Below are 25,851 nucleotides of genomic sequence, written 5' to 3' on the forward strand. Positions count from 1 at the left end.
ACAAAAAGAAATAGCAAGGAAAATGACATAGCATATAATTTGCACTCAACCAAAAATTCATGTAGTTTCATAGGATTTGGTTGACGGGTAATGTTTCCTCTTTGTGTATAGTTTTATAGTAACTTTTCTTATACTTTTGAGGGCTGAAAATGTTCATCAAATGCAAACACTTCCTAACGTGTTTCAATTAGAAGACTGTTTCTCATGTTCTCACCTTTTTGTACGGATAAGTTGGTTCATGTTTGGAGGTTTAGGTCACAGCGCTGAACGCGCACCACATAGAGCATTAATATGTGAACTTTACTCCAGAAAACTATACCGCGGTCAAATATATTGCTAGAAATGTCATTTAGCAGAGTTTTTTTTTTTTAAATTAAAATGTGTTTATATTGTACTTTATTGAAGTAGTTCCTTGAAAAATGTAGTAAATATTTCTTTTGAAAAACTTTGTTGTTTGTTGTATTCCTTTGGATAGACGTAACTACATGTTATACTATCTTCTATGTTAATCAGTTGACTCTGTTGCCTTTGAGGCCATCAGTAATCGGTGCCGGTGTCCAGTGATGTACCGGCTGATGGACTGAAGAGTTTTCATCGTGTGGAGTGATGCTGTTTGTTTTTGTTTTGCTTTTAGAGCAGGCTGGTATGTTTTATTATCGTATGCTGTCAGGTTGTTTTGGAGCAAAATACAATGTGAGTGTTGGTTATGAAACAGAAACACGACAAAGTTGAGTTCTCCTTTCTCAAGGTTTACGGCCACATTGGTCATTTCCTGTGGTCAAGCTAGTGTCGGCGCCCTGCTTCCCTTCTAAAGGTTAAGATGATCTTAGGAACCTGAACTTATGACTTTTAAATACTCTTCACCCTCAAGTTGATTCATTATATATAAAAGACAAGATCAATGTCAGTTCAGACCAACCAGAACAATATTTATCACTGAATATTTCAGCTGTGATTACGATCCAATAACAGATATCAGTCTGATAATCTTGCTTTATCACTTCCTGTATCTCAATAAGAATTGCAGTCACAGCAAAGCGCGTTACACCTACACTGGTCCTTTTCCTCCCTCTGCTGTGTGAAGTTATGCTCACAAGAGTCTGTAGCCAGTCGGGCGTTAACTTCCACACACGATTACAGGTCATTACAAGGACTGATCAACGCGTCACTGTTGGATTAACTCTCGAGTTACATGATCATCTTTGGCTGTGGTTGACTAAAAATTGACACTTGTTCCAAGATTGCGCCATGGAAAATGTATTTGGCTACATCCAGAAAATAGTGAGAAATGCCTTCACCACCCAGAGCCCAAAGTGACACCTTCACAACGTCCAATGAGTCGTACAAATTACACATTTTTTCATGAAAAATGGCTTTACTATTGTCAAAATAGTTGCCAATTAATTATCGATTCCTCAGGCAATCGTTTCAGCTTGTATATTTTAATGTGTGCAAAAATCCAATATTGTAAAATAACTTCTATTTTCCCATCTGATTTGTCATAAAAAGAAAATATTCAAGCACGGTACAAGTACCTCCAAATGTGTGTTTGTTCCATTCCACCACTGCACACAGTACAGTTAATCTAACATCTACTGACAAAGAGCAAATAAACACAAGCAGAGAAGCTTCTCAAAAATATATAAAAAAAGAAAAATAATGAAAGCAGAGAGAATAGTGAGAGATTGAAATGTGCAAAACATGGTGAAAGCAAACCTTGCAGATGTTTGAATAATACTATTTTAATAGTGGACTTCCTTAAAGAGAACCGCATGAAGAGAGAGAGTAGTGAAAATAATCAGTTCATCTTTTACTTGCAGCTCCTTGTTTTTCCCTCGGCTGTGAACTCCCTCCAGCTTCTCTGGGGGAAACGATGACAGCTGCTACCTGTTCAGTAACGGCCACATTAATTGTACGATGGCACTGTTTCCAATGGAGAGACGAGAGTTAATTCCTGTTTGAACGCAGAAACAGTTTGGTGTGGGCGCAGCCAAGCATGAAACACTTTGAACTGGCAACGTTTTTTAATTGGCCCGGCCCCATGGGGGGGATGGAAGTGTGTTATTGAGTTTGTGGGGTGCTGATTCCATGCAGTCAGCCGGTAGCACATGATCGCGGGACACCAAAGTCCTCAGTTCTCTCTCTTATTGGAGCTGCTAGTGCAATCTACTGATTTCATCTTCATCTCTGAAGCTCAAAATAGCTGCCAAAAAATATTATTTTACGTCTCCAGAGAATGTGATTGTGCTTTTGCTTTAGGATCACTGCTGCTTATTCAGGAATGGAAAACCTCACGGTAAGCAAAGTCTTATTCAGACGAGGTTTGTAGAATTTGTCATTCCGTAGATTCAAGTTTTATAGCAAAAATGTTGTAAAGAGGTTAAATGTGAAGCTGCCGTGCTCCAGGCATCATCTTAACAGATCAATTTCATCACCCGGTTGTATATTTTATTAATGAAAGTTGTTTTACTTGATGTCATAAAATGCGTCCCGTCATGCACTCATTTGTAGAATGTGCCACGCTTTTTATTTTGTATACGTCCTTTAATTTTCTCACAAAACCACATTATTTTTGGTCCAGGCTTGAATTTTCTCTTGTGAAATCTAATTGGTAGTTAACCTTTTCTCTCTGTTATCTGACATTAATTAAAATGTGTGAATGGACATCTAACACCGCTGTTGACTGTCCCGCCCCGTCCCTCAGCCTGAACAATGGCGCGAGATCATGAACAAGAAGATGCGGTTCCCTCCGGAGCTCATCAGTGCCATTCAGGAGGGGAAAATAGAGCTGCTGAGTGGACTGCTGAAGACCGGCGACGGCATCATCCGCCAGCTGGATGAGTCTGAGGATCGCCAGTGGAGGGAGGCCCTCAACCTGTCCATCCGCCTGGGCAACGAGAGCTGCATGGACGCCCTCCTGCAGGGGGTCAAGTTTGACTTCCGGCAGATTCACGAGGCCCTGCTAGTCGCTGTAGACACCAACCAGCCCAGAGTGGTGAAGCGCCTGCTGGACCGCCTGGACCAGGAGAAAGGCAACAAGATGGACGTGCGCTCTTTCTCGCAGGCCATCTTTGACCACTCCATTGACAACTCCCAGTTTGCCCCCGGTGTGACTCCTCTGACGTTAGCCTGCCAGAAAGACCTGTATGACATAGTGAGCATGCTCACCCAAAAAGGTCACATCATCCCGTGGCCACATAAGATATCCTGTGCCTGTCTGGAGTGTCGTAACGGCCGGCAGTACGACCTCCTGAAGTTCTCCTTGTCTCGTATCAACACCTACCGTGGCATCGCCAGCCGTGCCTACCTGTCCATCACCTCTGATGATGCCATGCTCAGAGCTTTCAGCCTCAGCAGAGAGCTCCGCAAGCTCTCGCAGAAAGAGCCGGAGTTCAAGGTCTGGTGAGATTCGTACATGTTCACCCACTTAACTGTTCATGTCCTGTGTCGTTCCTTGTGTTCACTCTGCTGTGGCGCTTCTCTTTCTGCAGCCTCAGTATCTGGACCTGGAGGAGCTCTGTCAGGAGTTTGCCGTTGAGTTGCTGGGCATGTGTCGCAACCAGAGCGAGGTGACCACCATCCTGAACAGCTGCGGGGACGAGAGCCAGGACTCCTTAGAGGAGCAGGCCTTTGAGGAGGGAATCCCCAACCTGTCCCGTCTGCGGCTTGCTGTCAACTACAACCAGAAGCAGGTAGCTGGATGCAGAAACTACTGCCATTCAAAAGAAGACAATGAACTTGGTGTCTCACCCTCTGTGTGTGTGTGTGTGTGTTTTTGTGCAGTTTGTGGCCCACCCGATCTGCCAGCAGGTGCTGTCATCTATCTGGTGTGGGAACCTGGGAGGCTGGAGAGGCAGCAGGACAGCCTGGAAGCTGTTAGTCTCTGTGGGGATCTTTCTCACCATGCCCTTCCTCTGCCTCGTCTACTGGATCGCACCAAAGTCAAAGGTCACATCAAACGGAAATGTTCTAAACGTAGAGAGGGGTTTTTCTTATGCATGTTCTCAAAAAGAAGTGTCACAGACGTGTCATGGGAGACAATCAATTAAGAAAATAGGATGAACACACTTTGCGTCTTGGCCCTGACAGGTCCTCGTCTTTTGTGTTTTCACCAGGTAGGGACGGTATTAAAGACTCCTGTGATCAAGTTTCTCCTCCACGCTGCCTCCTATATGTGGTTTCTCATCACGTTACTCGGAGAATCAATAACGATGGAGATTTATCGAGTCAAATTTGCATCCCGGCAGCAGAACATCCTGCACAGCTCCTTCCACATGGTGTGGGTGGTCGGTGGGTTCCCCCCTCTTTTTCTGACTCCCCTCCATAACGCCCAAAGAGAAAACTCAAGGTTCATACCCTGCTGTCTTGTGTAGGATTCTTCTGGTACGAGTGTAAGGAAGTGTGGATCGAGGGGCTGCGGAGTTACTTCCGGGACTGGTGGAACTGCCTGGACGTGATGGTGCTCAGCATGTACCTGGCGTCCTTCACGTTACGTGTGCTTATAATGCTCAAAGGTCACCTCCTCTGCCATGATTATGACGGCAAAGAGGAGTGCGTCTACTTCACTCAGACTGGTGAGGAAATGATCACATCATTCAAACAAAGTAGTCGTCTGTGGTTTCAAAAGTACTCAATGCTGAACGGGCGGGTTTGCTTGTGTAAAAAATTGGTCCCGCAGAGCGCGAGGACTGGCATCAGGAAGACCCCCAGCTGATTGCGGAGGTGCTGTTTGCAGTGACCAGTATGTTGAGCTTCACACGGCTGGCGTACATCCTGCCAGTACATGAGTCTCTGGGAACTCTGCAGATCTCCATAGCGAAGATGATTGATGACATGATGAGGTAAGAGCACTTTTCATCTGGCCTATCAATCCCTGGAAGAGAATTCAGAGCACACGATGGTGCAAATGATAATGTTTTTCTTTTTCTTTTTTTAGATTTATGTTTATTTTGATGATCATTGGAACAGCCTTCCTCTGTGGCATCAACAATGTCTATGTCCCTTATGTCATCTCTCCACATCTTGGCAGGTAAGAATATGGAATCTGCTGAAAATGAGAATATATAAAGTATACATCACTGTTGTTAGTGGAAAAAAGAAAAGAAGGTATGAATAGAGTCTCATCGTGCTCTGTCTGCTGCAGGTTTAATGAGACGTTCCAGTTCTTATTCTGGACCATGTTTGGCGTGGCCAACCAGGACTACGTGGACATGCCGCAGTTCATGTTGGCAGAGTTTGTCGGAAGGATTATGTACGGCATCTTCACGCTCGTCATCGTCATCGTCCTGCTCAACATGCTTATTGCCATGATCACCAACTCCTTTCAGAAAATTGAGGTAAAGAGATATTTTTATGTCGCTACTGCAAAAAAAAAAAAGAGACTGGACCTGACATCTCAGCATATGTATTTCAGGACGATGCAGATGTTGAGTGGAAATTTGCCAGATCGAAGCTGTACCTCAGCTACTTCAGAGAGGGCCTCACCATTCCTGTGCCCTTCAACATCATCCCCTCACCCAAAGCTGTTTTTTACATCTTAAGGTGAGCTCTAAAAAAAGCTTTAACTTGCAAAGATTTGTGTATCCAAATCTTTATTTATTCATTTAAAATAATTGTGTTCCAGGGGTATCTTTAGACAAATCTGCTGCTGCTGCACTTTTAATTCTGAGACCAAATATCCCGCTTTAGCCTCAATGGTAAGTGTGTGTTTAATGATGTGACTGGAGTAAAAAGTAAATAATCTTCTACACACTGCGTACTGAAATGTGTGATGTTATGTGTTTTAAGAGCGATGTTAAGGGATCTGAAGACAGCCAGTTGCCTTACCGCCAGCAGGTGATCAGAGCTCTGGTGCAACGCTACATTGAATCGGCACGCAGGGAGTTCGCGGAGACCAAGAGGAAAGGTAACCAAACAGTCAGTCAGTAATGCATCGAAAGTCTTGTTTGCTCACAAACCTGGCTTGTTGCATGTCGCCCCCTTTTTCTCTTAATTTGAAAAGTAAGATTGTTCCAGAGTTTTGGGGCCCCTGTCAGCGAAGCACATTCTCCTAATACTACCTTAATTACCTTAGTAAAACCTTAAAATCAATCCTTAAGTTAACCGGAACAGTCTGGCTGCAGCATTTTGTATAACTTGAAGGTGTGAATGTGCTTTGTTGTTTATGAAAATAGACATATGAATCATTTTTACCAAGTCAGAGATAATAGAATCAAATTGATTCAACATTTTTAAACCATTCAAAGTTGTTAAAAATAGGACTGAACTACCTGCTTGACATGATAATCAAAAATGATATTGGAATCAAAGATAACTCCTAACTTTCTATCATTCGGCTTTAAAGAAGGCGCTAGGTTAGCATCTGTGTCACTAAAGACAAGATGTCTAATGACCCAAATAATAATATTTACATTTTTTCTTCATTGAGTCGGAGGAAGTTATTTGACATCCAGCATCTTTGAGACTTTAGGTTTTGACAGAAGTCAGTCTGTTGGTGGATCCTGGTTTTATAGGAGTTGTGTGTCGTCAGTATAACAATGGACTTAAAATACAGCTCTGCCTTCCTTCATTTTCAATATTACTGGCTATCAGATTAAAAAGTCTAACATTATGAATTATACAAATGTTATGCTTACCAGTGGTCTGGAATAATATATTAGGACTGCGATACGGTCGGTAAGCTAAGGCACCACAACATGTTTGATATTCAAACATGAATAGCTTGTGCATTATTCGCCTGCATGCTGTATTGTGATCGGAGTATTCTCTTCCCTCAGATATCGGTAATCGGATCACTTTGCTGACCAAAACGGTCACCAGGATGCACAGTGACATGAAAGTGGACAACCAGGTTTTGATGGACGATGGACACACTGCAAGCGACGCGTTGACCAAAGATGGCTCCTCCTTTCTGGGGAAATACATCATTGGTGCCAAGAACAATTTCAGAGGTTTTAACAGCAGACAAGATGAGAAAAATGCATCACTTAAAGTGACAGTGCACCATGGAGAAGAAGGTGTCGATAAAGAAAGGCTCGACTCAGATACAAAACAAGAGTCAGACGCACAACAGAGTCAGGTGAGCGAATGTAGAGCAGAGGGATCAAAGCAGGTAACAGATTGCGATGTGCTGAAAATGGAGGAAGGCAGAATTAAAATAGAGCTAGGAGATAAGAAGGAAATGGAGAAAAAAGAGCTGGTGGAGGCAGACAAAAATGAAGAGGAAGAGGAAGTGGTGGCAGGGAGACGTTTTGATCATGTAGAAGAAAAGCAAAAGGCAGAGGCCCCACAGGATGAGGCAGAAAAAAGAAGAGAGGGAGAGATACTCAGAGTGGTGAAGGTGTGTGAAAAACACACAGAGACGACCTCCCAACAAGCTGAGAGCATCAAAGTCAACGATGAAAAGACGGACGCAAAGAGAGTAGTCAACAAGTTCAGAGACACCGAGCTGCAAGAACAACAAGCGGAGGCCAAATGGATGAAGGGTAGAATGTTTGAGCAAGATGTAGCAGAGAAGTCTGGTTCCAGGGAGAGCAATGCAAACCCGGGAGCCAAGAAAACCATTCCCTCGCCAACAGGCAGCAGCAGCTCCAAGGACACAGGCTTTGGTTCCCAAGAAGGGGAGGCGTCGATGGACGGGATGTTAGTGAGACCGTAATCGTAGTGATGTCCCATTTAAAGGACCACGCTGACTTTTTCAGCGTTTGGCTCTTTGGTAACATTATCCAATATCTGATGAGAAAAATAGTCTTGCATATAACCGCCTGTAAAACAGCAGATTTTCCTTTTTATACTTTGGTTTTTGTACTTATTAAAGAAACAAGACATACTTTAGAGGTGTTGGTAAGTTTAGGTTTTTTTCCCTGATCCCAGTTGTGCTAAGCTAACCTAATTAGCTGCTAGCTGTAGCTTCATTTTTTACTGAACAGACATGAGAGTAGGGTCAATCTTCTCATCAAGCTTTAAGCCAGAACGCGAAAAAGGATATTTTCCAAAATGTAGAAAAAGTCCTTTAATTAAATCATTCATTCAAAGATCTATTAGGCTATAAATTAGATTTTTTCCGTTTACAGAATGAATCTTCTCGTATGTATTTGCTGAGACAGGGATCATGTTGTTACAATCTTCTCATCACATGATAAAGTTAGAACTTTAAATACAGTGCCTGTTAATGGCTAAATGGGCTAAAACGGCACATTGAATTAAAAATGGCTTACTTCCTGTTAGGCTTCGGGCGTACCTCTAAGAGGCTTTTTTGTGCATCTCTTCATGTTACACTTGCCTACCAAATTTGCTATTTGTATGTTCAATGTAGGGCTCAATTTTAGTAAGTTTGTTTTGTGCCGAGTGTCCCTCCTAACTGCCATCTTTCAAACTGTACTGTTTAGGAAACAGCCTCCGTTGGGCATCTTTGGCTTCTCTTAACATTCAAATATCAGAAGAAAGTAGCCTTGTGTTCAATTAACTTACTTTGTAACACAATTAAAACACTTGAAATCCCGTTTATTTCCATGTCTCTGTATTTTATGAACATAGTGTAGGGGGGAACATTAACTCTGTGCAGCCTGAGGTTATAAAGTAGTGCTGCTTTAGTGTTTCTTTTGTAGGCGGCAGACCAACACCCTGCGACAGTGTGACCGATCAGGTGTCGGCTTGCTATACACATACTGCTCCCATGAGGTCGCTTGCATGAACACAGCAGTTCATTAATTCTTCACCTGCAGCATCGACCCGTCCCAAGACACAGCCCATCGAGAGTCTTCCTGTGGAAAAAACACCTCGGCGTGTAGCCCTTTGTTGCACTATTGCGCGATTGACGCCATCACCATTTTCACTTTTTGGTGTTGTGAGCCTGGGTCCTGATCTGCCTGCTTCACCACAGATAATTAAAACACACTTTGTCATTTAACAGAAAAGCCTCCAAGATCTTTAAAAACACGACTAGCATGCACAGGCATGTCGCCTCACTTTACTAATAATCGCCATCCTGTGAGAGCGTCCCTGGTGACACAAGTCTATCCCCCTGCCTCTCACTTCCTAATAAACAAGACATAAAGAACAGCAGGCTGGCTTCTTGCCACTTAGCGATTTTCTCTCTGAATGCAGATATTTTACCTTTGTAAATTTAATACTGAATTACTGTTTTTGCCTCAATAAATGCAGGATTAATATGTATAATAGCAGTATATGCTTAGGTTCTGAGGTGTAAAGAAAAAAACCCGATATGTTGTAATAATAAATAATGAGACTTCAATTATGACCGTTGTACAAGTTTAATTTCCTACACACCTAAAATACAAACATGAAATTCATTAATATGACGCATATATTATAAAATTGTATGGATAAAAAAAACACTAAGGGAAAATATTAATTCTTTGTCGCCTATTAATTCTATACAAAAATGTAACAATTCATGATGAAACCCATAAATATTTGTGACTTGAATATATATAAAAAAAAAAAAAGAACATGGTGTTTCCTAAAATATATCTTTAATGGGGAAGCTGGTAATTAAGGGGAAGTGAGTTTATCTGAGGGAACCACACTTCACTTAGGAACCACACATCAGGCAATCATCTTTGTTCGCTAAGGAACACACCATGGCAGCAATGTTACTCTCTTTGGTCTCCTTATCGGTCTTGGTTGACTGGGCGTCTTTTAATTTCTCCTTGTCGAGGGTGAACTGGATGGGGTTGGCAGCAGGCTTCGTCCGCAGGTAGTACATGCCGGTTTTCAGGCCCTGCAGAGAAAAGAAGACCGGCATTAGGATGTCGTTTCTTGTCACTTTAGTACAGCATCTATCAAGCCTGTGGTGCCTCAGTCCTAACTTACCAACTTCCAACCATAGAAGTGCATGCTGGTCAGTTTGCCGTAGTTTGGCTCGGCAATATGGATGTTTAGGGACTGGCTCTGGTCAACGTAGGCCCCACGATCTGCTGCCATCTCGAGGACAGTCTTCTGGGAGATTTCCCACACGGTTTTATACAGCTGCTTCAGATTGTCAGGGATCTCTTCAATATCCTGTGGAGTGTGGACAAGTCAGACGCTGCAGATCACCGCAACATTTTAGTGACATTTAGAGCGATGTCACTGAATCATTTAATCAGCAACCTCTGGTTCTGAAAGGTAAAGCCAAAGTGCCTTAAACCTCTGGTTGCAAAAAGAAGTCAGATTGTATAGAAGTCTATGAGAAAATGACCCTACTTCTTACCTCAGTAAATATTAAAAACATGAGTTTATGGTCTCATAACTATGTTTTAATCAGTGTATAATCACCTGAAACTAAGAATTGTGTTTTTGTTAGCTTAGATCTACTTAGGGAGCGTGTCTGCTGCCACGGACTCTACCCTCTTCCGACCCCGCTATGTTTCTACAGCAGCCCAGAACGGACAAACTTAATTCTATCTCCAGCTCTAGCGAGAGCCTCTGTGTTTTTACGTTATCTGAAGGTAGGGATGTGCGCCGAAACTCCGTCTTAAACGGGTCCCAGCGCTAAATTATTAAAGGATACTCGAGTTGACAGCAACTACGCTCATTACTGTAAGTGTAATAAAATATTTGTGAGTAAAAAGCCGATAATTTATCAATACATTTGTGCAACAAGCACGAACATGTAAATGAAAGTGAAACCTAGTAGAAATAGAATCCTTAAGATACCTTTCCGTACCTGAAGACCACCATAGTTCAACACACTTGGAAAGGGAGGAGAGAGCCGAGGGGTATTTAGTTGGTTGCAATCTACAACTCACCACTAGATGCCACTAAATCTCACACACTGTTCCTTTAAGTGTGATCCTTTACCTGGATAGACCCGTTCTGAGCAATCAGCTGGTTCTTCATTTCATCACTCCACAGTCCTCTTTCTGTGAGGTCCTTCAGCAGGTGAGGATTCACAATCTAGCAAAGACGCAGAAAAGACACTTAACAACATTTCCCTGTATAGACGTAAAGAAGAGAATGCATTAAGTGCTGACCTGAAACTCTCCCGAGAGCACCCTGCGGGTGTAGATGTTGCTGGTGTAGGGCTCAATGGACTCGTTGTTTCCCAGGATATGGGCGGTGGAAGCTGTGGGCATTGGGGCCAAGAGCAGACTGTTCCTCACACCGTGGCTTAGGACACACAGGGGGAAGCAGGGATGAGCCACAATCTCCACATACAGCACAGCAGATCTACCAACACGGAAGACATTCAGGTAGACCTACTTGGCAATTTTCGCCTTCAATGTTTCCCAGTCACAGAGGTCTGTTGGGGTTTTATCCCACATGTCATACTGAAGGATCTGGAAAACAAAACGAGTGAGAAACTGAGCCCAAACTACAAAACCGTATCCCAGGATGGAGTCGAGACATTGTGAGAACTACTCACTCCCTTGCTGATAGGAGAGCCGGCGTAGGTTTCGTACGGTCCGAGCTCCGCTGCCAGCTCACAGCTGGCCTCCAGGGCGGCGTAGTAAATGGTCTCAAAGATCTGAATGTTCAGCAGCTGGGCCTCTGGGCTTTCAAAGGGATAACGCATGAGGATGAAGGCGTCAGCCAGACCCTGCACACCGATTCCAATCGGCCTGTGACGCTTGTTAGACCTCTCAGCCTGTAAAGCAGGACAGAGGAGCTTATTCGTTAACAGAGCACATGAGACCCGGTTGTAGAGAAGCAACACTCGACAAGAGAGCATACCTCAATCACGGGGTAGTAGTTGATGTCAATAATCTTGTTCAGGTTCTTGACAATGACTTTGGTGACAGATGCAAGCTTTTTGAAGTCAAAGGTCCTCTCTGGGGTGACATACATGTTGAGGGCAATAGATGCCAGATTACACACTGCCACCTGAGTTGAAGGAAGAACGAAACAAATGAGCATTAAGAAAGTAACGTAGCGGCTAATGTGATAATATTGCGGGAACAAGAAGGTCTCCCGCCGCTCACCTCATCTTTGCTCGTGTACTCTACGATCTCCGTGCACAGATTGCTGGATTTTATGGTGCCCAGATTCTGCTGGTTGCTCTTCCTGTTGCAGGCGTCCTTGTAGAGCATGTATGGCGTACCGGTTTCTATCTGAGACTCAATGATGGCGTGCCACACCTGCTGAGCCTTCACCACGCGCTTAGCCCTGCCCTCCTTCTCATACCTGAGGACAAACGGGACACGTGGGACAGGTTAGTCAGCCCTAAGAAGTGAGCCGTTTGTTAAAAACAGAGTTTGGTGCGCCGGTCTTACCGAGTGTAAAGCTGCTCGAACTCCTCTCCCCAGCATTCCTCTAACCCAGGACTATCACTGGGACACATTAGAGACCAGTCCTACAAGAGCAGGAGAGGAACAATGAGACTTCCATTCTGTAATGTTCAAGGAGCTTCAAACTATCACAGACACCAGAAAACATGCACTGTATTACAGAACATATAGCTTCATTCAAACTGTAACCAATGTGAGTCAGGGAGGTTTATTCCCTCAGCTATTCACCTGATTGCTCTCCACTCGTTTCATAAACAGGTCCGGGATCCACATGGCGAAGAACAGGTCTCTGGCTCTCTGCTCCTCTTTACCGGTGTTCTTCTTCAACTCCAAGAAGTCGAACACATCGAAGTGCCACGGCTCCAGGTACACAGCGAAGGCCCCGGGTCTCTGAACAAGCCAACGCAGAGAGCAAAGTGATGAAACCTGCTACCAGAGGTGTCTCCAGAGCAACAACACCAAGCTCCATCACAGTGTGTGCTGCAAAATCTCTACCTTGTTGCCACCCTGGTCAACGTAACGTGCTGTGTTGTTGTAGACTCGAAGCATAGGAACCAGCCCATTGGAATTGCCATTAGTCTGAAAAAACAGAATCAGCGTAAGTCATACAAAAAAAAAAAGCTCCTGTTTGATTTGAATCCCTGCGGTGTGCATTTAACTCACCCCAGCAATATAGCTGCCCGTTGCTCTGATACAGCTAATGGCCAATCCAATACCTCCAGCTGTCTTGGAGATGAGGGCACACTGCGTCAGCGTGTCGTAAATACCCTCGATGCTGTCCTCTTTCATGGCTAGCAAGAAACAACTGCAAAGAACACAAACGCATTAGATTAGAGAGGGAAAAAAAAAAAAAAGAACGAATCAGAGATTTGGTCGACTTGGCTTACGTTACCTTGACAGCTGTGGCCTGTTGGTGCCAGCATTGAACAGAGTCGGGGAGGCGTGGGTGAACCACTTCTCTGACAGCAGGTTGTAGGTTTCAATGGCTGCTTCAATGTCTCCTTGATGAATCCCGACAGCCACTCTCATTAGCATGTGCTGGGGCCTCTCAGCAACTACAGAAAAAAATACGAGATTTAGAAAATAAACAATTTCAAATATCCCCAAAACACATTTCTTGAGTCTCTGCGCACATAAACACGCTTCTCAAGAAGCTGGAGGGAAATCTCTCACCTTTGCCGTTAATCTTCAACAAATACGACCGCTCAAGAGTCTATTGGAGCAAAAGGGGGCCGAATTAGATTTATGATTCAAGAATCTGCTCGAGATGATGAATGTAAAATGAAATAAATTACCTTAAAGCCAAAGAAGTTGTAGGAGAAGTCTCTGTCGTAAATGATGGCTGAGTTGAGGCGCTGCAAAAGATAAGAGGATATATTATGTTAAAAAAACGCTTAACATGGTTACAATTACTTTACATTTTAAAAGCATGAACAACATGCTACAGCAAAGGTGACTTACACCCTTGTTTTCCAGTACAACGTCACGCATCTCCTTGGAGATCATAGGCGAGTGACGTTTAATTAAGGGGTTCACATAGTTGTAGAGGTCCTCCATCACATCTACACAAGCAAAGAGGAAAGAGAGTACCCAATACCAGAATATCAGTACTCATAATTTAAACACTTTAACAATCAATCATGTCAGGGTTTCTCGTGAAGAGGGAAACGCCATACCACAATGTGCAGCATCATAATTTACCGTAAGATTGGCTAAATGAATGTACAGTGCATTAATGGTGCTGTTTTTTTTATTTGAAATGCAAAGTCATATTTATAAACACATTTATTACATACACAAAAATCACACGTCTTGCATCAGAGCTTTTATATTATATATTATATATTATTATATTTCGTATTTTCGATGGTAACTTCAAACTTGTACTCACCACTGAATACTTTCTTGGTTTCTTTGTGGAGATTGGAAACGGCAATCCGTGCAGCCAGGAGTGCGTAGTCGGGGTGTTTGGTGGTGAGGGTGGCAGCGGTCTCTGCTGCCAGAGTGTCCAGCTCCACAGTGGTGACTCCACTGTACAGACCCTGGATCACCTTCATTGTAATCTGCGTCTGCAGAAACAGAGAAAAAGGGCATGTGGTAGAATATCACTGAATTGGAGAGTGGCTCGTTTACTTTACTTGATGTTTCTTCTTTTTGTTAACGTTGATGGGGTAGCTTTAGAGTGGTTAGAACTCACGGGGTCCACAAAGTCACAGTTGAGTCCATAGCAAAGCTTCTGGATGCGAGATGTGATTTTATCAAAAGTAACTCCCTCCTGGCGTCCATCTGAAATACAAAAAAAACAGTATTTGTTATTATTGAAACTTATTCAGTCAACTTCTGAGGATAGTTGATGAATATAACTAGTAAACACTCAAAAGATATCCGTGCCCTAGCTGTTGTATGGATCCCCTCTCCTGATCAGTTATCTCAGATGAAGCGCGCGCTCAACACCTGTCTAACCAGTTATTATTGACAACAAACCGTCGCTACTTCGCGCCAATACCAGAGATGCCAAACAAGATTATAATAATACTCTAATTACACATTCATTAAAAAAGGAAAGTTGTCAAACATTTACTCTAAAAGAAGGGGGGGGGGGGGGGGGGGGACATCAAAGGCTAGAAAACAATGAAAGTGATATTCAATTTAAAGTCTCGGGTGCGATAGTGTCGTTTCTATTTTTATTATTTTTATATATGCGAAACGTTATTCAAAATAAAAGCTGGCAACCAACCTGCAAACTAAGACAGATAAACTGTCAGCTTTTGTCCTGTCATAACTCAAGTCTTTGTTTTTTGTGTCTGGACGGAAACACACCTCACAAATAAACATAAAACACTCTTTAACATGACAGAAACTGAGCTGAAGACAGTAGTATGTACAGTATTTATTTGGAGTATTAACATGTATCGCATCTTTAAAACATTTAAGTATCTTTCCAGGACCTCGACAACCCCAGCACCGTAACAATGCATTTACTCGAGAGTATCCACAAGAACGTTACACTACTTAAAAAGTGAAGCAACTATACCTCTCTTAATGACATGCATGGTGGCAACAAAGCGGCTGGTTTCCTCAGAAAGCAGTTGTTAATGTTATCTTCTCAGCCTCCAAACAAATAAAACGGCTGTGGTGTTGGAGCAGGTTATTACACTGAGCACAATTGAATCACACAGTTGAATCTTAAACGGAGGGCGCCAACGACCCACGAGCCAGTTACACAACGGTGTGTCAGCGGCTCAGCCAATCAGAGGAGACTCAGACTTTTGAACCAATCACATCACGATCAGTGACATTTACCTTTTCCGGGTAAATCTGGCGGGATATTGGATATGTCAAAACAACAGATTTGATAGCATGTAATTGTCCTCCCTTATTGCAGCAGCAGGATACGGGTTGCTTCATATGTGATGTGTGTTTTAATATACAAATCTCCAACAACCACATCATTATGTGTCTTTCCCTCGTTACATGATTACATTCATACATTTCAAGATACCAATACTCTGCAATATAAGCAAAATAGCAAGAATATACATCATTTGTAGTATTCAATGAAGGTATTAAAGCAGTACACCTGGTGTTACAGCCATTACAGCTATAATAATCCATTTTACTAGCACGTCATGCTAAGAAATGTGAAAAAATAAATGAAAATGACATAAAACAATAAACACAGTAAATAGGACAATGAGTAGTGTACTCGTCGCACTGATATTGATATTCATTTATTTAACCCCCTCACAAGTATATACAGTTTAATGTATTCAAGTTTTGTAAAAATCTGATTATTTATGACTATCCAATACTAATAAACTTGCAAGTTATAGCTTTACTAGACACATCAACTAACAAATACAGAAAGTCACAGCTTTACTGTTATTACATTATTTCCGAGTTTTATTTTGAAGAAAGAAAACCTAAAGAAGACCGGATGTGACCCTCTTAGGTTTGTTGCTAATGCTAATGGCCCGGAACGGTAAAGCAGCACTCCGAAGATGGCCGGGGTGTTTGAGGTGGAGGTTGATGGTGTAGAGCACGACCATGGGATACAACACCACAACCACGGGGTACAGCATCACGATGAGCCGCACCAGGTGAGAGCTGTAAGCCACAGCGAGGCATTGTGACAGATTCAAGAGACGGCAGTGACTTAATACTGGAGTTCTAGCTGCAGGTTTTATTCCCCGGGTTTAGCGTAACGTAAGCAGCTAGCTACTGTTCAGCGATCTGTAACCAAGCAGATGCATGGCGTCTAGATATAAATGTGTTGTCCATTGTACGTAACTTGAGTGTGCGTTGTTCGACAAAAACAGCAGTGCAAGCGAGAAACGCCCCGAGAGCGTTAGCTATCCTAAGCTAGCTAGCCGGCTAACGTTAAAATCCTGCAATTTAACTTCGTAGCTTTAATCTGTTCAAAGTAGCTCAGGTGCTGTTGTTTGAAAATAAAGTTAGCATATATTTAGATCTTTTTCACACCCGTATATTCACTGCTACGCTCTGAAATGAACTCCACAAATATAGCTGATGTGGCTGACAGGGTCAAAGGTCACGTGGTGCCGTGTCTGTGCTAAGGGCCAAGAGGTGTGTGTCGCTGTCAAGACAGGGGAGGACACCAAACCACTTCCTGCGGGGTTTCAATGTTCTGTCAAACTGATGTCAGTGCACGAGCTCACAGTGTAAAAGGAACTCCACCAAGTGAACTGAAACGAGTGAAAAGTTATGACAGTCGGTCATGAGTATGTGTAGTTACCTGATGTGCAGAATATCTGCATGGCTGGCGTCACAATAGGCTGACAAATGACACATCACATTCTAATGTTGGGTTCACTTGTAATACAAGTTTAAGGGTTTGAATGGAAAACTGTAACTAGTGAACTTGATGTGTCTTGATGATTGATGTTTTTTTTTGCCTCTTGTTGTATAAAGTGCTTAGAGTGCCTACAAGTTCTCAAAAATGTGTTCATCCGGTGAATAAAAAGACGCATTTGTGAGAGACTTTTGCACATGTTGAAATTTTAAAAAGAGGCAAATGATGACTCAAACAGGAACTTGCCTCACACTTAGCAGCAGGATGTGTGATTTGAATAAGAAATAGTTGTGAACCCGTAGCTGGATACCTGTTTTGGCAGATAGGCAGCTTTAATAACAAGAGAACATTGCATCTGTTCATTTCATTCAGGTTAAAGTAGCCAAACAAGCCCAACGTCTTGGGAGGGACTGACCTGCTAAATGCCCGTGACGAGTTCTGATAACTTAACTGGTGAATATAGATATTTGGGAGGGTTGTGTGCACGCAGCTGTGACGTAATGCTGTGTAATTGGTAAGCAATGTAAGGAATAGGGGTTTAGAATTGGGCGAGAGGTGATGCTCGACACAGTGGTTTGGTGTTGTTATATAATTGTTTGTGTTGTAATGGCCATTATTTTGTCTCATTTGCTTTCTTTAGTTTGATGTGTCCAAGCTTTCACCAGAAGAGAAGTGGAGGTTCGTATCTTTGCCTCACCTTTAATGGATAATGCATTTATTTTTTCTTTCTGAGATGCATTTGAATAGAAGAACCACTAACCTGTGCAACAAAATTCAGTTTTTGCAGAGTAACATTTGCAGGCATTTTCATTTGTTAATACACAAGGTTTTTGGTAAAGAAGGAGGAACCAACATTCAAAGCTGTACAGTACACGCCCATCCTGCATTGTTGTGAAAAAACAACAACAAACTGCTCCTAGATACATAACATTAGTTGAGTATGTCCTTCTGTTTCCACAGGGTGGAGCATGCAAGAATGCATGCCAAACACAAAGGCCATGAGGCCATGCACGCAGAGATGGTGCTGATCCTCATCGTCACACTTGTTGTCGCACAGCTAGTCCTGGTGCAATGGAAACAGAGGCATCCAAAGTCATACAATGTAAGACACATATATCCACTCGTTTGAGAAATGACCTCATGTGAAGACGCATAATTAAGGGGGGGGATGAGAGAACACGCACTAGCGCAGCGTATGTTTTCTGTCCATGAGTCAACACATGGTGTATCGTATAAATGGATATCAATACTCATTTCCTCAATTCAGGATGCATTTGTTATTTTCCTTCTTGTCCCAATCCATCCTAAATATGAAATGGTGTCAATAGTGCCCACCTGTGATTGTTTAAACATTTCCGAGGATCACCTTCCAAAAAAAATATAGGATTTAATAATAAAAGGTGAACAAAATAAGGCGGGCTATGAATGTGTCGGCTGTAATGACCAAAATAAATAATCTGCTTACCCTCACCCATAACTTCCTGCCATTATGAATCAAACTTGTATTCAGGGTCATATTTCCATTTGGCAGTACCGCCCACAAGATGGCGCTCTGAATCCCCCCCCCCCCCAATGTTGTGTTTGTGAACAGCTGTTCTAACATGTGGTTGCTCTGCTGTCTTGTAGCTGGTGACTCTGTTCCAGATGTGGGTAGTTCCTCTCTACTTTACTACCAAACTGCACTGGTGGAGGTTCCTGACCACGTGGTTCATCTTCTCCGTCATCACAGCGTACATCTCTTTCCGTGCCACTCGCAAGCCACTAGCCTGCACCACGCCGAGGTATAACCGTCGTTTACACATAATCCAGAGCTGTGGATTGAACTGTCCATGACACACTCTGACACATATTCCTTCTCTTTGGCGACTCTAGGTTGGTGTATAAGTGGTTCCTCCTCCTCTACAAGATCAGCTATGGCACGGGAATAGTTGGCTATAGCGTCGTCATGTTTACACTTTTTGGTATAAACCTAATATTCAGGTATGTATTGTTCGTTCCATGTTATTTCAGTGGCGCTAAATGAACCATAGCCAAACATTTTGGTGGATGTTGACTTGCGCCATTGGAAATATAACCCTTCAAAACGGCAGGCTGCTGCTGACAGGAGTGGTCATCTTTTGTATAAAGTTCAGTTTCTTCCTGGTCTCCTTCCACGTGTATTGCTTATCTTTAATATCTCTTTTGATCATCACTGCTCCTGCAACATCCACCAGTTATCTGAATCCCTAATTGATAGGTGCTTCACTCATTTCATTCTTTATTAGAAGTATTGTCTTTTTAACCACAAACGCACTGTTATGATCCAGCACGTACCAGGATGATAGAATTAGACTAAAAAGAAGAAATGACACTCTTTGACTGCCTGTTTCATGGTACACACGTAAAAGCTGACCGTAGGTGTACGTGTTTATTGTATGAGAAGTAAGATATGATCTATGATAAGTTTAAAACGCATCGTCACTGTAACATGCTGTCATTCTCAATGACATACAAACATGCGTAGCTATCATAGAAACTTCCCTTTAGACAAGGAAAGGGCAAACGTCTCTTTTCTTTGTTCCTAATGGTCAGAGGAATTAGAGCGTTATGTTTTCTGCTGACACAGGAAGTGTTAAAAACAGCCTAATATGGTCGTCCTCTCACTAAAGCCTCTGAATGAACACAGCGCTGTGTTTACAGGTTATGTTGCTACTGGGCGGTCATTCATTTCTTCACAAAGAAACAAAATCTATTTTAGTTGCATTAGTTTAGTGAAGCTGCACCTTCTAATTGGTTAAAAAGTGATTCTATATTGACAGTTTTCAAACTAAATGAAGAGCTACATGTGCACAATTGTTCACAGTTAATTCAATATGAGGACCTTTCCTGATCTTAATCCAAAATGGACTAACAGGAAAGTAGCGAAACGCTTCCTATTCAATGGTCCAACAATTTCCCACTTCCTACCTGGAAATGCCACCTAACTTGAATACTTGCTTGCATTTAGATTTCTCGATTTCCTGCAACAGCTGATCATCAAAACAGAATTTTTTTTTTTTTTGCTTTTATATGCACAGACAAATGTGTAAAAAGGTGTTTTGGTTGATACAAAATATTTTAGCTTCGCACCAACATACTAGAACTTAAAGCAGATTAATGGTAGCTTCCAAAAATGTAGTTTTTTACTTGTACACTGAAAATATAAAGCAGACCTATCACCTGAGGCCGGATCCCTTCATGCAGTGCCTTCTCTGTCCAGGATAAAACCAGAGGACGCGATGGACTTTGGCGTTTCACTGCTATTCTACGGGCTGTACTACGGGGTCCTGGGAAGGGACTTTGCAGAGATGTGTGCAGACTTCATGGCTTCAACTGTTGGGGTAAGAAGACAGATTGCAGACACTGTTTCTTTGGAGGTAACTGCTGTAAAATATGTAATTTGGGCTGATATATCTTTTTTTTTTGGTTGTTTTGTTTCAGTATTACAGTGCATCTGGCATGCCAACCAAGCACCTCTCTGACAATATCTGTGCTGTGTGCGGTCAGCCCATCCTTGTGGATGTCAGTGAGGAGGGGATTATAGAGAACACCTACAGGTTATCCTGCAACCATGTGTATCCTTCCCTGTGGGATGTAGACATACTGTACTTTTATGATGCTTTATCAGTGAAAGAGAAGTTGAGCTAAACGATGGAGTATCTCACGTCTATAAAAGGCAAAGTCATCTTTGTTTGTTTTTGTCGGAACTCCATTGTTTACTTAATTAGCTGCTTAAAGGGGAATTGGCAGTTATCTAACTTGACCTTTATGTCAGACTGTTGATGATATGACAGCCTGTTCATCTAAATTTGTATTACTTCCCCGTGGAAATCTCCTGCTGGCCGTGTCCACTGTAAATAGCACGCAACCGTTTACAGATTAGCATAGAGAATTTCATGCGAGTAATAACCATACAGCCCAAATCATTAATCAGTTGCTATAATTGGCTGATATGCCAGTTAAAGGCTGATAGGAAAAAAACATTTCAGTAGATTATTGTAGGCCGCAGGTTGGTCATTAAGCAGCTCATTTACATATTTTAGGTTTGATATTTGCGTGTAGATTGTTGTAGTTATTCCCATGTTTTAGTTAACTGTTAAAAATGAGCTGTTATCTGATATTTACTGTTCCTGTCAAATCCAACATTGTAATACTGTTAAAAACATATCGGCCAGTGTATTGTTTAGTCTTTTTTATATCCCTCAAATATGGACATAAATCCACAATTGTTGGATTTAAGTCATTCTATGAAAGTTTAATTTCAAATCAAATCCCGATTACATGCTCAGTAGGTGTAGTGAAATGCTTTTGTGCCTAGCTCCAGAAAACAACTAACGATATAATAGAATACTATACAAAGAAATAACATTTTACAAGAAAAAACAAAACAGTATATCATTTGCAAATAAGTGCCTTGTTTGCTAGGTCACTTCCTGTTTTCTTTCTGTCCTTGAAAGGTGCTAATATGATTGTTTTCCTGCTTTTTTAAATTTTTTGTGCATATTAACGATCAATCGGGTTGATGCACCGTGGCTACTATATTAATACGTTTTCATATTTCAAATGCTGCCCAAAAGTACGCGTTTTCAAAGCAATGCCATTTAAGCCAGCATTTGAACTGACGCTCTACGATACAGTGCTGAGCCTTAACTCCACATCCAGGTTCCATGAGTTTTGCATAAGGGGATGGTGCATCGTCGGAAAGAAGCAGATGTGCCCGTACTGCAAAGAGAAGGTGGATCTGAAGAGGATGTTCAGCAACCCGTATCCTTTTTCATCTTTTCATCTTGTTTCTGTGCTGCATTATCTTTATGGTTTGTTTGGGAGTATCTTAACGATTCCTGAGTTAATTGTTGTAATTTTAGAAATCACATATAGTAACGTGCACGTATAGACCGGATAGAGGATAGAACTCATTTAAATTGGGTATTTTTTACAGCCAGTTCAGGAACCCTAGTCATGCCAAGTGACCGGAGAGAGACGTCTTTCTTGTAACAGGAGGGAGTTTTGGAGTCATTGTAGACTAGTGGGAACGAGATATGAAACGTTTATAGGTTGTACACCAAGTTCCTGTTCCTTTTTGTGGCCACTGTGCCACTCTATATTATAAATGTAATCCCCCGGAAAGTGAAAGTGACTCCCTACCTCCTCTTGGCCATGTGCCATATCAGTTGCATGTTATGAAGGTTTTCTATTGGCACCCTTTTTTTATTCACCGGTATTGAATGCTGTTGATTCCTTGACCCATTTTGTTCCAGTTGGGAGAGGCCACACGTCATGTATGGACAACTTTTAGACTGGCTCCGGTACTTGGTGGCCTGGCAGCCTGTTATTATTGGATTTGTGCAAGGCATCAACTACGTCCTGGGTCTGGAGTGACCTGCGACTGTCACAACATGGACACGCACCCCCCATACGGAGATGATATGCACTGGCTCAAAAGACTGAGTGCCTAACATCGAACTAAAACACCAATTAAAAGTGTCTATACTTTTTGTATATATTTATAGGCACATACTCTCTGTATTTACAGTTCATTTGAATTTTATTGGTAACCTGAATTTGGATGTCTTATCAATTTCCCAGGATTTGCGTCACACAGCGTTACACCTTGATGATTGGTTTGTGCAGCTTATGGCCTAGTAAAGTGGTTCTAAAAATCATTAGAGAGGTGCTTTTTACTGATTTATGTCTTAAGTGTTTATTAATTATTAGTTCAAGGCTCATGCTGGAGGTTTTCATCCTCATGTCTGATGACTCTCACACACGAGTAATAAAGATTGACTGGAAATCAACGCAAGTAATTGCTCCCTGGGCCTCCAAAGTACATTTACAGTGTCCTCAGATGGGAGACATGTTGCCGCTGTGTATCTTATGTAAACACTCATACGGACTCGAGTGACTGAGAGTTTCCTAAGAGCAGCCAGTCATGCATCGCGTCACAGGAGGCATCGTCATCGTGGGAAAAAAAGTGCTGTTTGTAGTTAAGAAGTCCTCATTCAGTAGTTGATAAAAAGGAACTGTTACAGGAATTCAAAATGACCTCACTGTCTATGTGGACACTCTTCGATACCAACGGGGGAAACAGCCAGATTTACTTTGACCCTTGTGCTGTATCTGTGTCACTAAGTTTCTATGAGTGGAGGAATGTCACTGTCCAAACGAGCTCTTCTGTTTTCATTCCCACAGTTCACTGTTTGTATTTAAATTGTAAGTCCACAAAAAAAAAAAAAACTCGCCTGTGGTTGTATGTCGCCTTATTGATAGTTCTGGGTTTTTGATGCCAGCTTTTCTTCTTGGGAACTACGTTCTACAAAAGAAAGGGTTCCTGTACAACTTTTGTGTTCTGTAGATTATTCTAGATGCCTGGAGTGACACGTTGCTGTTTTTTTAAAAATGTAATTCTTTAACGCTGCGCGCTAATTAAATTTAACTCACCTTTGTTATATTGTTGGTGGCAGCAGAAATCTCAGAGATGTCCCAAAGCCTGCCTTCTAAAACCCAAACTATCGGCATAGGCTAAATACCACTAAGGTAAGTAAAGAAAAATAGGTTTTGTTATTAAATATTGGTGAACATAAACTGGTATGAAATGTGGGCGAACCAGGAAGCACAAACCAAAGCTGTGATACCAGTTAGTAACTTAACTAAAACTATTGACTGTTCAAACTGCAACTGGTTAGAAGAGGAAAGTAAACAGAAACATTGTAGAATGATCCTTTAATTAACTCGGGGAGTGTTGATGATTCCAGTCTTATTTTCATGTGATCTGTTCAAGCCAAGGCCCCTTTATATGTATTTTCTAACTTGTCCAAAGATGCTGGAAGGTGGTTGTGTTTTTGTTTTTTTGTGTGTGTGCAGGTACCGGTCACAGTACATGCCAACTCAAACAGAAAAGGGACTGTGTACAACAAGGCTAACATGATCGTTTTGTTTTGTTGATCGGTTAATAAATGTCACATGGTTTAGATCGTCTGTAGCTGTCTTTGCATCCTTCAGGTTTATTTTTCCAACATTTAAAGCCAAGTTGTCCACTGAATGACATGCATATATGTACATATATGTACATATATATACATATATATGTATATATACACATATATATATATATGTACATATAGAGGGAGAGAGAATTTGAATCACAAGACCGGGATGTGTAACCAGCGTGTGTCAAACATACGGCCTAGTTTTGAGGAAACCCCCATGTACTAAATGTCCATGCATTGTGTTTGAGTGGGTGTAGGGAAGTGAATTACGTTTGTGTGTATATATAGTAGTTCCAAACAGCAGTCAACGGCAGAAAGCTCTCACAGCAGGAGTCGATATGAAGCTGTCTCCGGTTGTCAACGGTAATAATAATACTCTGTAATACCAAACATCAAGTCATTTTCACTGTACTGTGGGATTGGTTGTGAATATGTTGTATCTCTGCATCAGCTTTGGGATATCTGTGTCTGCTGCTTGCAGATGGATTTCCAGGTACAGTATATTTTGTGGGTGACGGTGATTTATTTTAATGTAATTGGGTTTTTTCTTGCTAACCCTAAATTTGCTCTTCAGTTTCTCAGGATGAATCTCCAAAGATCATCGGGCAACGTCGCATCAAAGTAAAAGCTCATCCAGGTAACACTTCTGCACACGACCACCAAGTGTTTTGGTATTGACAGCTGACAGAATCTTGTTATTGGGTATTATTTAGTGACGCTCTTTGTGTGTGATGGGTTCTGGATGTATTCTGACTTGCAGGTGAGCAACTGTTTCTTCACTGTGAAGCGTTTACAAACTGTAAGGATGTGACGCTCATCTACTGGCTCGTCAACGGCTGTTTCCCCGAAGACCTGCTCAGCAATGGCAGAGTATTAGAATCAGAGGAGTGAGTATTACGAGTTTTTACTTTAATGGAAATCACCCTCACAGAGCATACAGTTTTAGCCATTTAAGTGCATTTTATCAACACACAACGTGAGTGTATTTCCTCACAAAGTTCTGCTGTTAGAAAGCAATGATTGATGTAACATCCTGCAACCAACCTGCAGCTGAGCTGTGACGACCCGTGTCTGTTTTAGATCGACTTTGGATAACGGTGCGATCATACAGAGGAGTTTGATGTTGAAGAATGTCACGTCAGAGGACCTCAAATCCACCTTCACCTGTGTTGTGACGAACGCCGCCGGAATGGCCCAAAAGAACATTGTGTTAGTGGCAAGAGGAAATAGGAGAAGACAGTGAATTGTGGAATGCTCTGCGCCACGTTTCACTTGCCAATTAACTCATATTTTACAAGAATCAAATGCATCTGTGAATGTACTGTTGTTATACTGTTTGATGGGAGAACTGTGCCAATCAAAGGAAGAAATGTACCAAACTTAAGGTGCATTTGGTTCCAGAGTAGTACGTCGGTTTTTCCCAGACGGTTTCCCATCAATGATGCCAAAAGTGTAAAAAGTGACTCATTGTGATACTCTGGGAAGGAAGAACTTTAAAGGCGAAAGCAAACACAAATTGGAGCACATTGTTCCTCTCTCCTAATATTAATCTGACGCAGCATTTTGAAGATAGTCCTCCTTATCCAAGGAAACAATGTCCAGAGGCAACATTTAATGTGGAACTGAACGCACCCTAAATGAATGTATTTTAGATGACTAAAGAATAAATATTGAATATTTTATTTCTAGGGTATTTACTATGTTTGTGTATCATTCCAGTGTCTGTGTTTGCTGTCGTAAATGTGTAAACTTTTGAAACGTATACAAATATACTCCATGATGAGACAAAGTATGATGGAATCCT

General features: G+C 41.9%; 4 protein-coding genes and 1 long non-coding RNA gene across 5 annotated transcripts in view; 4 read left to right on the forward strand and 1 right to left on the reverse strand.

The window, feature by feature from the left end:
- rb1 (retinoblastoma 1) overlaps nt 1-433 on the forward strand; it is a 17,612-nt gene extending 17,179 nt beyond the window's left edge. Inside the window, exon 27 of the mRNA XM_079171515.1 lies at nt 1-433. This exon is cut by the window's left edge and continues 651 nt beyond it. The gene's annotated coding sequence lies outside the window, so the exon portion shown is untranslated.
- Nucleotides 434-2,281: 1,848 nt separating this feature from the next.
- Nucleotides 2,282-7,657, forward strand: LOC306705113 (short transient receptor potential channel 2-like; the record flags this gene model as incomplete). Its single annotated transcript, XM_079171800.1, has 13 exons — nt 2,282-2,296; nt 2,705-3,397; nt 3,492-3,692; nt 3,784-3,948; nt 4,116-4,290; nt 4,374-4,574; nt 4,679-4,841; nt 4,937-5,029; nt 5,144-5,336; nt 5,414-5,541; nt 5,624-5,696; nt 5,788-5,905; nt 6,777-7,657. 13 exons carry the CDS (start codon nt 2,282-2,284, stop codon nt 7,655-7,657), a joined length of 3,099 nt encoding a protein of 1,032 aa, XP_079027926.1.
- A 1,607-nt stretch (nt 7,658-9,264) lies between these two features.
- LOC306704749 (ribonucleoside-diphosphate reductase large subunit-like) lies at nt 9,265-15,381 on the reverse strand. The gene is made up of 19 exons (XM_079171256.1): nt 15,265-15,381; nt 14,428-14,516; nt 14,122-14,299; nt 13,692-13,792; nt 13,526-13,585; nt 13,404-13,443; nt 13,123-13,285; nt 12,894-13,035; nt 12,726-12,809; nt 12,459-12,620; nt 12,216-12,295; nt 11,925-12,126; nt 11,677-11,826; nt 11,369-11,590; nt 11,206-11,282; nt 10,977-11,112; nt 10,804-10,899; nt 9,835-10,023; nt 9,265-9,742 (listed from the first exon to the last, which is right to left on the reverse strand). The coding sequence occupies exons 1-19, from the start codon at nt 15,281-15,283 to the stop codon at nt 9,554-9,556; spliced, it is 2,379 nt and encodes a 792-aa protein (XP_079027382.1). The 5' UTR covers nt 15,284-15,381; the 3' UTR covers nt 9,265-9,553.
- An 825-nt stretch (nt 15,382-16,206) lies between these two features.
- Nucleotides 16,207-24,029, forward strand: rnf121 (ring finger protein 121). The gene is made up of 9 exons (XM_079171265.1): nt 16,207-16,330; nt 17,684-17,721; nt 18,004-18,145; nt 18,670-18,824; nt 18,916-19,023; nt 20,282-20,402; nt 20,503-20,636; nt 21,724-21,825; nt 22,320-24,029. Exons 1-9 carry the CDS (start codon nt 16,232-16,234, stop codon nt 22,438-22,440), a joined length of 1,020 nt encoding a protein of 339 aa, XP_079027391.1. The 5' UTR covers nt 16,207-16,231; the 3' UTR covers nt 22,441-24,029.
- A 393-nt stretch (nt 24,030-24,422) lies between these two features.
- On the forward strand, nt 24,423-25,788 carry LOC306705326. Its single transcript, XR_013767333.1, has 4 exons — nt 24,423-24,540; nt 24,622-24,684; nt 24,808-24,934; nt 25,128-25,788. It is a non-coding gene; the product is annotated as an uncharacterized lncRNA (long non-coding RNA).
- The last annotated feature ends 63 nt before the right edge of the window (nt 25,789-25,851 follow it).

The sequence above is a fragment of the Pholis gunnellus genome (genome assembly GCF_910591455.1).
Source record: "Pholis gunnellus genome assembly, chromosome: 13".
NCBI classification, from domain to species: domain Eukaryota; kingdom Metazoa; phylum Chordata; class Actinopteri; order Perciformes; family Pholidae; genus Pholis; species Pholis gunnellus.